This window comes from Rhyacophila brunnea, unplaced genomic scaffold, assembly GCF_057557595.1.
Source record: "Rhyacophila brunnea isolate RB1 unplaced genomic scaffold, BYU_Rbru_1.0 scaffold_8, whole genome shotgun sequence".
Classification (NCBI taxonomy): Eukaryota; Metazoa; Arthropoda; class Insecta; order Trichoptera; family Rhyacophilidae; genus Rhyacophila; species Rhyacophila brunnea.
In genome coordinates, this window is record NW_028233350.1 from 28,241,685 (window position 1) to 28,254,301 (window position 12,617).

Genomic DNA, 12,617 nt, shown 5'->3' on the forward strand with positions numbered 1-12,617 from the left:
ACATCCAAAGCAATTTATTCAAAACAAGGATTCTGTATACAGTTACATTTGGCTAGAAAACGAAAGACCCAAAGGTTCTAATGAAATTACATCTGCTCTGTATTACTTAATTGTCAAAACTTGATTTAATTTTAAGAGTAGAGTAGTTTTGCGATGGGTGTCCTGGCCAGAACAAAATTTCGGCTATGATTTGTATGCTTAACTACTAACTGGGTGTTTAAAGATGCTCCCAAAAATGTTAAAGAAGTAAGTCTTATATTTCCGGTTGTTGGCCATTCGTATCTTCCACCAGATCGTGTTTTTGGCCGAATTGAAAAAGAAATTCGTAAAAAAAGAAGTTATTTTCAAGCCACAAGATTACGTTGTAATTATTGAGAAACCAATAGAAAAAATCTTTTTGAAAAAAAAATAAGACGCCCGGCAGGAAACGACCGGTTCTAAGTGTTTGTCTTGGTGAAACAAAAGTAACAATAAGGCAGCTTAGAATACTACTTCGTTGCTGGGTTTGTTTTCTCAAGAACGAATACTTAGAACCTTGTAGTATTAGGCTCGCGTAATAACGACAAACTTTAACTATTGGCCTTTTAATACCTGCTCATCAGTGCTCTTCCAAATCAAAAAGAGCAAAAAGCAATAAGGCGGATTTTGGAACTGGACGTCTCATATTTAGCTCCAATTTTATTATATTTTTCTTTTATAGTTTTTTTTTTAGTTCTATCCTTATTTTACATTATTTGTCATTTTGTTTAAAAAAACTATTTTTTAATTTTAATTATTTTTTATAGTAGGTACCTTAGTATGTACCTAGCAGCATTGTTGGTGTTTATTTTTACTGACATAGACAATATACATTTTGAAGTATAGTCTATGATTTTGAGTCAATTTCAATTGTCTATGGTTTAATTTTTGACACTTTTGACAGTATAATAGCCATAGACTAATATACTTTTATAATAGTCTATCTATGGCATTGACATCGTGTCGCAGGAACATGTGGGATTGTTTATTTTGTTAAGTTTGAAGTAAAATAGAAGTTTAACGTTTCTTTGCATATAGGATCACAATATTGAAACTCATATTGTATACAATAAAGCATTAATATGTCGTCGTGGAAGAATGCGGCTAAATCCAACCAAAAAACTCACCGGGAAAGGCATCAGCCCGAAGCGAGGAAGCACCTAGGACTCCTCGAGAAAAAGAAAGACTACGTTAAGCGTGCCTCAGATCATCACGACAAAGATGCCACATTAAAGCTCTTGAGTAAAAGAGCGCTAAATAGAAACCCTGATGAATTTTATTACCACATGATCAATTCGAAGCTCAAAAAAGGGGTTAGTATTATGATTGATAGACGCTATCTTATTATAATAATATATTCATATAAATCAGATACAATTTTAGTATTCATATATTTACCTCTTGGGACGGCTTACAGAGTAATTTCTATCTAAGAAGTTTTGTTAAAGCAATCTAAATTCAGCAGCGATTTTCTCCTAGGATGCAATGATTTTGCATGGTGTTTTACAGTATTTCGACAGCTTATTGAAACTTCATATCCGTGTGAAAATACAAGGAAAAATTGTCGTAAATTTGTTACAGCACCGTAAATACACACAAACTTACGGCAACTGCCCGTAAATCTAATTTTCAACGTAAGATTAATGTTGATAACGAATGTTGATTCGATTTGTTTATTTTTCTTGATATGTCTATCCTAATGTGATAACTGACACAACCAATCATAGATACATTCAAGTGGTCCACCACCGAAATTTGTTAAAAGCACAAACTTTAATTGAATGTATATTTAACAAATACCAATAAACGTCTCCATAACAGAAAAGCGTATTTCTCATAATACTTCTTAATTGATACACAATTGAACTGTTATAGCAATCCCAAATGTGTATTTACAATGCAGGCCTATAAATAGCTTTTGTAATCCACAATAGTACGAATCATATATGATTGTGTTTAATATCGCTAAACTGCCAACTAGGGATATTTTAAATATTTCTTTTTCAAATTGATGGGTATCAAATATGAGGCATCGGTGTTTGTATGGTTGTTCCATTTCTCTTTCATCGTCTAGTAGTTGAACGAATGACAACAATCAATCCTCAACACAAGTGTGTTAAAATAACTCCACTTTGTGGGAGTGTCTATCTGTGGTCTTCGACTAAATTATGACAATGCAATGTTGGCTATTTTGAAATTGATATACCTATCTACAAGGTTTTCTAAGTTTGTTTTGGTGTTTGAATTCTGGATGTGATTTATAATCAATGGCATCTTACAATCACCATAAAGACCACAGATGGGATTACAATCTTAATTCTTTAATATAATATTTCTTGTATCTACTTAGGTTTTAGCTGGTCAGTATTTTAAATTTAATGTTGATTATAGGAACATCATGAGATTGAAAAAGATGATGAACATACACCAGATCAAATAAAGTTGATGCAAACACAGGATTTAAAATATATCAACATGAAGAGGACAATCGAGTCAAACAAAATCAAAAGGCTGCAATCCGAACTACACATGATTGACTCCGCAAACCAGGTGGCCAATTCTCACATCTTCTTTGTCGATGACGAAGCGTCCAAAAGAAAATTCGATGTGGTGAAGCATCTGGACACGCATCCTTCTCTGTTGAAGCACAGGACCAACAGACTAAAGATGTCAGATCTTGAGAAATTGAAATTACCAGAAGTCGATAAAGAAGTAAGCAAAAAAATTACTTATTACTGATTTGCGATAAGTTTAATAAGTGACCAGTGATTTGCGCTTGTGTTATGGAAGTATATCCAAGATTTCGAAAAAAAATATCCTGCTTTCTTTTTATCTAGCTCTTCCTCTCAGTTCTTAGATGTTCTCAATGACATCGGCAAGTCGTAGGTCTACTCTGTGTTGTCATATTTGAACCTTTGTACCACTATGTGTATTCTCCTCTTTAACTCTTTCTTTTACCTTAAGTTGAGCAAGCCCATTTTGTTTTTTATTTCTTAGCAGTAGGCTATAATACAACTTACTCTTCAATTCTTCATTATTTTTGATGATCTCTCGGAGTAATAAAGAACATTTACTTAGTTCCTCCTAGTAATCCAGCACTGTTCTTATAATATCATGGTTTTTGTCTTATACCTGTATTCAATATTTTGCTCTACATTTTCACATCATTTTTACATCCATTATTGCATGAAAATGTTGGGCTCAGTTCTCTTGAATACAGGCAATTTTTTTCAATCCAACAATCCAATCACTAAGTAAAAGTACTAAATTATGTTATACTAATCGAGTTGTGGGCGTCGATGATGGTCGAGCGAAAACATGTCGACTTATAATGTCGTGGGTCCCAGGTTCGAATCCCGGGTTTGACAAATTCAAATGTTATTTTACATACTCTGACTCTTAGGTTGAGCAAATAGCTAATATTCATTCACGAAAACAAAAATCTATACAACTTCCACCCTGTGGAAGCCCATATGACTCTCCGCTTGGCTGTCATGGGCGTTAGATAGGTTTTTATAATATTTAGCATTTTGCATGAATATATTTTTTTTCAATTTGGTAAATGAAAGGAAACTACCATTTTCATTCCAAGATTAGTACGCATGGGCATCCACAGGGTAGAAATTTGGTGTATGGTAGTTAATGGTTTTATTATGATTTGTAGGCTGTAGCCGTAATGACGCAGAAACGGGATAAAGCTTACAAAGAATTAGCAAAGAGAATCGACAGAGAAAAGGAGTTGACCGTAATTCAACAGAAAATGGAATTGAAGAAACATCTGCACGACAAGAAAACGAAAAAACCGAAGCGTATTAAAGCCGGAACGAAGAACTCTGCACCTATTTATAAATGGAAATTTGAAAGGAAACGATAATATTACTCAGTTTATAAATAAAATGATACATGTAAATTTTCAGAAAATAATTTATTTATTTTCAAATACATTTTGATATAGAATTTTGTGTTTCTTTCCGTTCATGCACATTTTCATTAAATATGAATTATTGTCATACATCATCAGTCAATCTTTGGTATCAGAGGCGCTACAGAAGATCACCGTGTACCTCTCAATATTACTTTTAAGATCTTTTTGCAAACATTGCATAACTTTTCAATTTAAATTACGCTACACAATACTTGACAATAGTTATTGTTATTACATATAAAATTGGTGTATGTCCAAGCAGCACAATGTTTACATAATATGTTTTTTATGTTTATTTAAAGTCTTCTTCACACTGTGCTGAATCGACATACTTAATAATAAATCTGACAGCTTCATCAGTAAATAATAGGGATTAATTAATAACAACCAATTCTTCACGATAAGCATCATGAATTCCTTTCAAAAAATGAAAAGAGTTAAATAATAGTCAACTTAATAATAATGAAACCTTTGATCCCATTCCAAAGATTTTAGCAATTTATCTTTTTACTGTTTCGGATTTTAAAGTTCGGTTTCATGTCTTTAATTCTAAAGGATTATATCACATTGTTTATCAATAGGCTATCACCGATTTTAATGATATACGACTCGTGATCACAAACATAAGTCACCGACGAATATATCATTGTGTTCCGAAACATTCGATTGTTACACACAATATGAGGAATAAATTATTGAATTCAATCCTTAACTTTGATTGCATCAGTGACAATAGTGTACACCTATTTAAGAATATATTTACTAAAACTACAATTAGATTTATTTATTAGGATTCAGATTAACATTAATTTCGTTTAATACAACGAAATTTTACAGTACACTTTGTCATTTTTAAAAATATTTTTGATGTTGATACAATTTTTTAAGCCATTTTTAATTGCTGAAATTCAATATAATACTGTTTCACATTAGTATTTGGATCTATTCTTAAAACTGTTTACAAATTATTCATATTTATTACACATTTTCTGTAATTTGAATATTGACAGCCAAGTTTCAAAAAGTAAACAATTTCAAAACGGCTCACTAAAGCCAATCTGGAAGACATCGGTAGTGGATTTAAACATTGTATAATCTCATATCACTTTAATTGTCTTTGAGCAGAGGGGTACATGCACGAGAGAATCTTTCGCACCCTTGTATGCTTAACTTAAACTAAATCACATTGTTGTCATCTACCACAAAACACATTTGTGTACAGGATTCATGGGAGATCCCAGCGGACATTTCCAAGCGTCAGAAAACTCTTTAGAATTACTAAGCGTGCCGATGACTCGAATCTTGTTTGGACTGTGGACACCTTCCACTATTTTAGACTTCAATGCGCCTACGGTTGAATTTCCACACCATATCTAGAAATATAAATAATATATATTTACATATTAACTAAAGATAAGTTTGCAGTCAACATAACCGTCTTCTACATCTGATATACCTATTTTAAGAATTATTTATCTTAAGAATTTAATATTATACTCTCCAATTCTATAAAATATAAATATCAAGGCTTATATTGGCAATATCTGCACATGGAATCATGTATGTAATTAACTAATATGTAGGATGAATCTGAAATTATAGTGGAATGTCATAGTAGTAGAAGTGTGAAGTTCTCTTCAAATGAACAAACAATGGCAAGTCACTAGAGCTAGGTCCTGTTTTTGCTTCAATTTAATACCTATACGTAGGCTACTCCATCACTAGAAGAAGGCAGTTTTTCAACATCTTTGGGAATAATAATTCCATAGTACGATAAGTCAAAAATTTCAGTTTTGAGTTATGTTGGCCATTATAGTTTATATCGCTCCTGTTCAGTTCCACAAAATTACTAGTTGTCCTCGTAGGGCTGATGTTTTTATCACTTTTCTACAAGTCAGTTTCTTCTTCGGCCATATCCGCCGCTTAATTGGAGCATATGGACACCATGCGGCGCCTCCAAGAATCCCTGTCGCTCGCCAGTCTTCTTGCTTCGTTCCAGGTCAAACCAGCATCCCGTAGCTCCGCTGTATTCACTCTATAGATAGTATTTAGCGGCCTTCCAGTACGCCGGAATCCGGTTGGCTTGAAGAACAGGCAAGCCAGGTTGAGATTCTCTTCTGGCATCCGCAGCACGTGGCTGAGCCAGGTCCAACATCGCCTTTTCACTCTCAGCATGATGAGAGGCTGCTTGGTGCGTTCTCTTATGTCCTCGTTGCTCCTAAAGTCATACCACCACCACACACCCAGTATCCGTCGCAAACATCTGTTTTCGAAGCTCAGTATACGGTTGCTCTGAGCCTTCGTAAGGTGCCATGATTCGCTAACGTAAAGTAGCACCGTCAGAATGCAAGCGTCGAATAGGCGGTATTTGGTTTTCAGTTTTAGTTTAGGTGAGTCAAAACTTTGATCAACCATTACTCAAAACTACTAATTCCTAGTTGTAGCACTATGGAATTGAGCCATCGATTATTACATATAATCATGGTCCCCACATCTTGAAGCGGGCCCCGACATTGTATCCCAGGAGGTAAAATGAAGGGTATACCATGTGCTTTTAGCGTTTGTTTTATATATTTTTAAATAAATTCACTTGAATTGTTCAAAAACGCGCGTTAACATAATTTTACTCCCTACTTTAATTATAGTTTGTCAATTTATGGTTACGGCCGTATGTTGTAGCTTAACCATTGGGGAATGCCAAAAGAAATGGCGTATTTCAAAAAAACACTACCTTATTCTTAGGTCAATAATTATTATAAAGCAATCATTATTCATAAGATGTTTATCACACTTGAATGGTCAAAGACATAGCTTATAATAAATATCTTTAGAATCATCTTCAAATGTGTTAATCTTGCCGATTTTTTGGATAATAAAATGCCTAATTCTTGTCAAATTTGGGATCACAGAGATTATCAATATATTTTTTTATCGTGAATATTTTACAAAAATTATCTCGTAATAAATTATACTAATGGTTTTATAAATGCGTTTAAAAATTAATAAATGTAAAAAATCTTAACACCACTGCACAGTTATGTACCGAAATATGACTATATTCTAAAACATTAGAGCGAGAGGTTTCAAAGAATACTATTTTATGTAACAAAAATACTTTATGCAGTCATCAAATGTTTAAAATAACTATAAAGGATAATAAGGCTTCAAAATTATATAAATAGATTATCTACAACGTTTAAGGAGTGTCCAGGATAATGGTTTGAAAATACAATAAAAACTCAATTTTGACCTTCGACGAGCATGTCCCCCCTTAAGGCAAATGGAGCCTTTTTTACTATTAGAGAAAATTTGTAGTGTGTTTATCTTGCTTAATGTGGGTCCCTCATGGGCCTGCAGCACGATCCAGGCTAGAGGCCTGTCAGAACCCCCTCCCCCACCCCACCCCTCCTTTTATAAAGGCCATGCATATAAGTATAGTGGTGTTTACCTGTGCAAAACCTAAGAAGAATAGTTGTCTAGGTGTGTAATTTTCCATACTGGGCAGTCGATCTCGTTTCACAGATGAGTTTCTTGTAGTATATAGGTTATACGCATTTAGGGCTGCTCGTAAACCTCCATTATCAGCAATGTTTTCACCTTGAGTATTGAATCCGTGCACCTGTAACATTGGTAAATATTTATTTTGGATTGTTTTTATCATAAGGCTTATTTCTGTACAATTTATTAGGTAATATAAAAATATATGTTTTGATTACATACTGTATAATTGGGTAGCTGGGCCATATGATATTGATTGTACTGGTCGATAATACATTGTACTTTTCCATGGTAATGCTCTAAAGTCGCTGCAGACCACCATTGTTTTAAGTTGCCATTTTCATCATATCTTCTCCCTATAAAATCCACAATAAATTTTAATAAACATCTTTCTACATAGATGTCTTGAAATGGGTCTTAAAATTATTAATAGTCATACTGTGAAGTTAAAGGTGTACAAAAATCCTGTATGCAATTAGTAAACATTTTCAAACCTTGATCATCAAATCCATGTGTCACTTCGTGGCCCATTATTGCTCCAATAGATCCATAATTTATTGCCCTAAAAACAAAAACAATTTAATACGGCATTGCAATTTTATTTAGTATTTGGCATTATTCAAATGCAGAATAGCAATACACAAAATCATCTGTTTATCAAATCAAGCATCTTTGACTCTATTCTGTAGTAATTCTAAAACAATTACTTCATTGAAATAGAAAAACATTCTTTGAATAAACAAATGAAATAAACAGCTGTTTCTTAGCCACCATTTTGTTTTTCAAACAGATCAATTAAACCCAACTGGCAATTAATAGTTAGAATCATACAAAGTTTCCTAGTTTCAGGAGTTAAATGTGAATTAAAAAATCGTTTTTCTACTTTTAATTTAATCTTACACCTCGAAGAATAGAAATTGTTATTTAATATATTGATGATATATGTACACATACTCAATTCCATTCCCGTAAAATGGTGGCTGTAGTATTCCCGCCGGAAACGCTGAAAAATAAAAGAGTGTATACACGTTAGGTACTACAATAATATCATTTTTATATTATTTATCATTTGTCATATAGCGTCATATACTCACTGACAGAATTGAGTGTAGCCGAGTAGTAAGCATTTACTGTTGTCGGAGTGGCCACCCATCTACGAACAAAAAAGATTATAATATTAATACACTCATTTTGTATCCATGACATTAGTATAATTATTGTTTATTTTTTCCAAATTACCCACAAGGCCTATTTTAGTTATCATTATTGGTAAATTTAATTAGAATTAACGTTGTATGAAATTTTACCTATTTCTGTCCGGAGTTAAACGTAAACTTTCCAAATTCTTCCGTACCGACTCATTTGTAAGTTTTAGATATGTGTCAAACAATTTCCCATCGACAATTTCGGTCTGAAAGAAAACAATTATTTAATTAAATGAATAATATTTACAAAATATGAGTTGTAGTATTGAACCTCGTTAAACGAAGCGCAGATATCACTGAGCTTCATTTAAAACTTTGCTTAATTGGTAACTTACATTAGTCAGCATCCAATGAATGTAGGTTAAAGTCCTGCTGGCTACAAATATTTTACTAATATGTATGTGTGTTTCTGAGGTGTACAATTAAGTATGTTCAATAATGAATAAATGTTGTTTATTATTCTTGTAATATTCTAATAACAACAATGTTTCTTACCTTGTTATATTTAGCATCAAGTTGCGACGGAGTTAATAACCAGGCGGGGAATCCAACGTAATTCCTGATGGCCTTCAATTTACTCAAAGTCTTCAACCTGGTTGTGTTGTCCATCCAGTCCAACTGGGTAACGGCTTCAGAGAATGCTTGTCGCACATCTTCCAGCATTTCTATTGACTGGAAACAAACAGTATAATGAGATCATCCAATTCTTTTTTAATACACTGATTCGTGTGTTTTACTGGTTACTTCCTCCAGACAATAATAAATTTTTAAAGCAATTTCCTTATTGCAGACATTTCATATAGATACAGTATCATTTCCCTCCTTTCTATCGAATAGCTAATCACCGATTGATAGCATCCATCATGCAAAATTCGAAATTGTTAAAGGACAGTCTCACCCGCAGTCTCTACTAATTGGTATTGTGAGATACATAAATTTGAAAACTACTAGATTACTAAATAATCAACACCAATTCTATGAGAGAAAACAACTTTGTTACATTAGTACAAGAAAGAAAAAATAACCATAAAACCTTACCCGTTCTCTGGACTTCTGGTCGAAATGTTGCCTCACATAAAGATAACTCAGCGCAATGCCAAAGTTTGCGTTGACATTAGCAGTGCATCCCTTCCACCGAGGAGTCCGCTGTTGCAAACCGAATACTTCTTTTGAGAAGGTGAATCCCAAGTCACGGAAGGAAGTCAAAGTTAGCGGGGCAATTGTTGAAAATATACTCCACCATACAAATTTATCTGCAAAGTTAAAAGGACAAATTAGTAGACACTGACATACATGTTGTCAATTTGGCCTGATATATCGTCGGTGTTTTGTAAAAAGGGCGAATCAACCATTATGGCGAAATCGAGATTTTAATGAAAATACAATATGTACCCCACTAGCTTTGTTGTGTAAAAACAGCGAATTTTTATCTCCACAGGAAAGTACTTAAAAACGATAATCGACTAAAATTAAATTAATTAAAATTACGAAATAAAAAGCAAATATGACATATTAGGCCTTTTAAAATATTATATAATAATACCTATTATAATGACAGTATTCTTCCTTTAACTTCCAAAAGTTAAAAATTAATAAATTAATAATTATTAAAAAAAAAGTAGCATTTTGGTTAATTCGCCCTTTTTACAAAACACCGACGATATAAACACTGCATTGGGAAGAATGGCACTATTTCCTGTAGGAAAGTTTCTAGGATAGTCTTTTGACATTACTTTCCTTATGTAGCAAAGAATATTCGTTTATCCGGTTTATCGTTTAATATGGAATAGTTAATAGATGAATAACTGTACGCATATGGCAGAATGCCCACTTCTGAAGTCAAGGGTTCAAATCCCACATCGATAAAATTCACATATTATTTTTCAATATATATTTAGATCCTGAGCATGGACCTAACAGGTTGAGTGACTTTTTAAGAACAATGTTTCATAAAAAAAATATAGATTAAATTATTAAAGTACCTATAACCACTGGATCACTGGCTGCCAACATCAAGGAAAGTTTTTGCAGGTATGGTAAATCCATTACTATCACTCTATCCTCTTCAGATGACAAAACAATGGTTGTGTTTTGGAATGCGTGTTTTAAGTATTCATTCCACCGCATCTGTGAACATTTAACAAGAACGTTGTTATAAAATAGACAAGAATATTGATTTTGAAATACCATTTAATTATTTAGGGATGTCAGCGAAAGATAAAGTATCGTTACTACCTCTATTGTATCAAAAGAAGAGTAATATGTAGTACTTTTTTTGCATCCCTCTTCTTGTTCTTCATCATGGCTGAGAATAGCGACCTGGATAATAACATAAATCATCTATCGGCAAGTATTCTTTGCTGCTCGGGTCCATCCCACTCAACATTCACTGATAAGCAGAGCTTTATATTAAGATATAGTGTACCTAATAGGTATTAGAGACATTGATGTGTAATTATTAGACATGCAATTAAATACAATCTACGTATTGAAATGTACCTTTGACTTGAGGTAACAATATAAATTGTTTTAAAAAACAAATGTTATCTTACATGTATTGTGTCAGAGTAAAGCCATCAGATTGACTGGTAACTAATAACAGTAATAGCCATTAGTAACTAATTCATTACAAACTATCTCGATATTTTTTAACGCCAAAATCACAATAGGGTAATTTGTTTAGATATAAATAAAAAGGATTTAAAATAAAAATATTTTTTAGCGTGGAGACATTAAACAAAACATTTCACCAATAAAAAATATAACACATAGGTAGGGTAACTCATTAATTTTATAACAGCTATTCTAATGAAAATACTAATAAATGTAATTTTTCAGTAAATTCTATTCGTCACTAGATGTCCCTTGTACCCATTAGGTACATGGTAATTTATTCATCGGTTACGCAAGAATATAATGTCTTAAGCTTGCCCTCCATTTTTTTATCAATCCAACCTGTTCCAGATTGTAAATAGGTTAGATACTATCTCTATGTCAGAGGCCAAGGAACTCTTTCGGGTATTACCCAAAAAAATATTTGTTTTATATGAATCGTAGTTTTGATAGGTTTACCTATAACTTTTTATTTATATTTTGGGCCTTCATTGACTTAACTTGACTTCAAAACTTTCAATTCCATCCATTTTGGGTAATTTACCCGCTCTATATACACCTCACAGTCTGTTATTCGGAATTCCTTAAGTTGAAGCCTTTACTGAGCCGTATTTAAAGAGGCACCTAGCGGAAAAATACGAAGCTTGCAATTTGAGATTTTTTTTTGATAAAGCTTCAATATTGGGACCATACATAAATAAAATTTGTTATAAATAAAAAGGATTTCAAGTTATACACATTTATATTTTTTATAAAAATCGATGTTTTTTAAAAAGATATAAAAAATATTAAAACTATGAATTAGTCAAAAATCTCTTAGGTGATGCTTAGAAAACTTAATATACAAAATTTTAATAATAAATATGACCATAAAATATAATATGTAATAACAGGGTGCGGTCCGATTCAACAAATTCACATTTTATTACATTTTTTACAATTGTAAGTTTATCTTTGACTTAAAATAAAAAATATTTTTCTTTTTAATGTTTTCAGATACATATTTATTCATTAATACAGTTTAAATTGTAAATTATCAAAAAAATGTCTCAAATTGCAAGCTTCGTATTTTTCCGCTAGGTGCCTCTTTAAAAAAGGCTCAGTAAAGACTTCACCTTAATAATATTGGTAGTCATCATCATCATTCATATAATAATAATTGATGAGTCATACTTACATCTTTCCAAGCTTCTGGTCCACCGTTTGCCCCCTCAATCAACTGTGCGACACTCACTTCGTGGAACAAGTGCTTACCACTTCTTCGTACTTCTGATGGAGTCATGATCTGGAATTAAAATTAGATAGATCTAAATTAGTTAACTTATTTGTTGATAACAATTTAATAATGTCGATCTCTA

The 12,617-nt window shown here is 32.6% G+C and overlaps 2 protein-coding genes across 3 annotated transcripts in view; one reads left to right on the forward strand and one right to left on the reverse strand.

Moving 5' to 3' along the window:
• Positions 1-964: 964 nt before the first annotated feature.
• Positions 965-3,975, forward strand: LOC147064101 (putative U3 small nucleolar RNA-associated protein 11). Its single transcript, XM_085958510.1, has 3 exons — positions 965-1,331; positions 2,410-2,730; positions 3,683-3,975. Exons 1-3 carry the CDS (start codon positions 1,101-1,103, stop codon positions 3,890-3,892), a joined length of 762 nt encoding a protein of 253 aa, XP_085814636.1. The 5' UTR covers positions 965-1,100; the 3' UTR covers positions 3,893-3,975.
• Positions 3,926-12,617, reverse strand: part of LOC147064102 (endothelin-converting enzyme homolog) — a 97,942-nt gene continuing 89,250 nt past the window's right edge. For both annotated transcript variants that reach the window (XM_085958509.1, XM_085958508.1), the window contains exons 7-17: positions 12,437-12,544; positions 10,629-10,773; positions 9,685-9,899; positions 9,142-9,318; positions 8,749-8,852; positions 8,536-8,594; positions 8,396-8,444; positions 7,936-8,003; positions 7,664-7,797; positions 7,392-7,562; positions 3,926-5,316 (exon numbers count right to left, since the gene is read on the reverse strand). In XM_085958509.1, the coding sequence (XP_085814635.1) occupies positions 5,140-5,316; positions 7,392-7,562; positions 7,664-7,797; positions 7,936-8,003; positions 8,396-8,444; positions 8,536-8,594; positions 8,749-8,852; positions 9,142-9,318; positions 9,685-9,899; positions 10,629-10,773; positions 12,437-12,544 (1,407 nt within the window). In that variant the 3' untranslated portion in view covers positions 3,926-5,139. The remainder of the gene's footprint in view (positions 5,317-7,391; positions 7,563-7,663; positions 7,798-7,935; positions 8,004-8,395; positions 8,445-8,535; positions 8,595-8,748; positions 8,853-9,141; positions 9,319-9,684; positions 9,900-10,628; positions 10,774-12,436; positions 12,545-12,617) is intronic.

What these genes read in the sequence shown, in the direction of transcription:
- LOC147064101 (XM_085958510.1), top strand. Translation starts at nt 1,101, where the DNA reads ATGTCGTCGTGGAAGAATGCGGCTAAATCCAACCAAAAAACTCACCGG. An exon ending in ATTCGAAGCTCAAAAAAGGG is followed by an intron (nt 1,332 to 2,409) that starts GTTAGTATTATG and finishes TGTTGATTATAG; the next exon opens with GAACATCATGAGATTGAAAA. An exon ending in TACCAGAAGTCGATAAAGAA is followed by an intron (nt 2,731 to 3,682) that starts GTAAGCAAAAAA and finishes TATGATTTGTAG; the next exon opens with GCTGTAGCCGTAATGACGCA.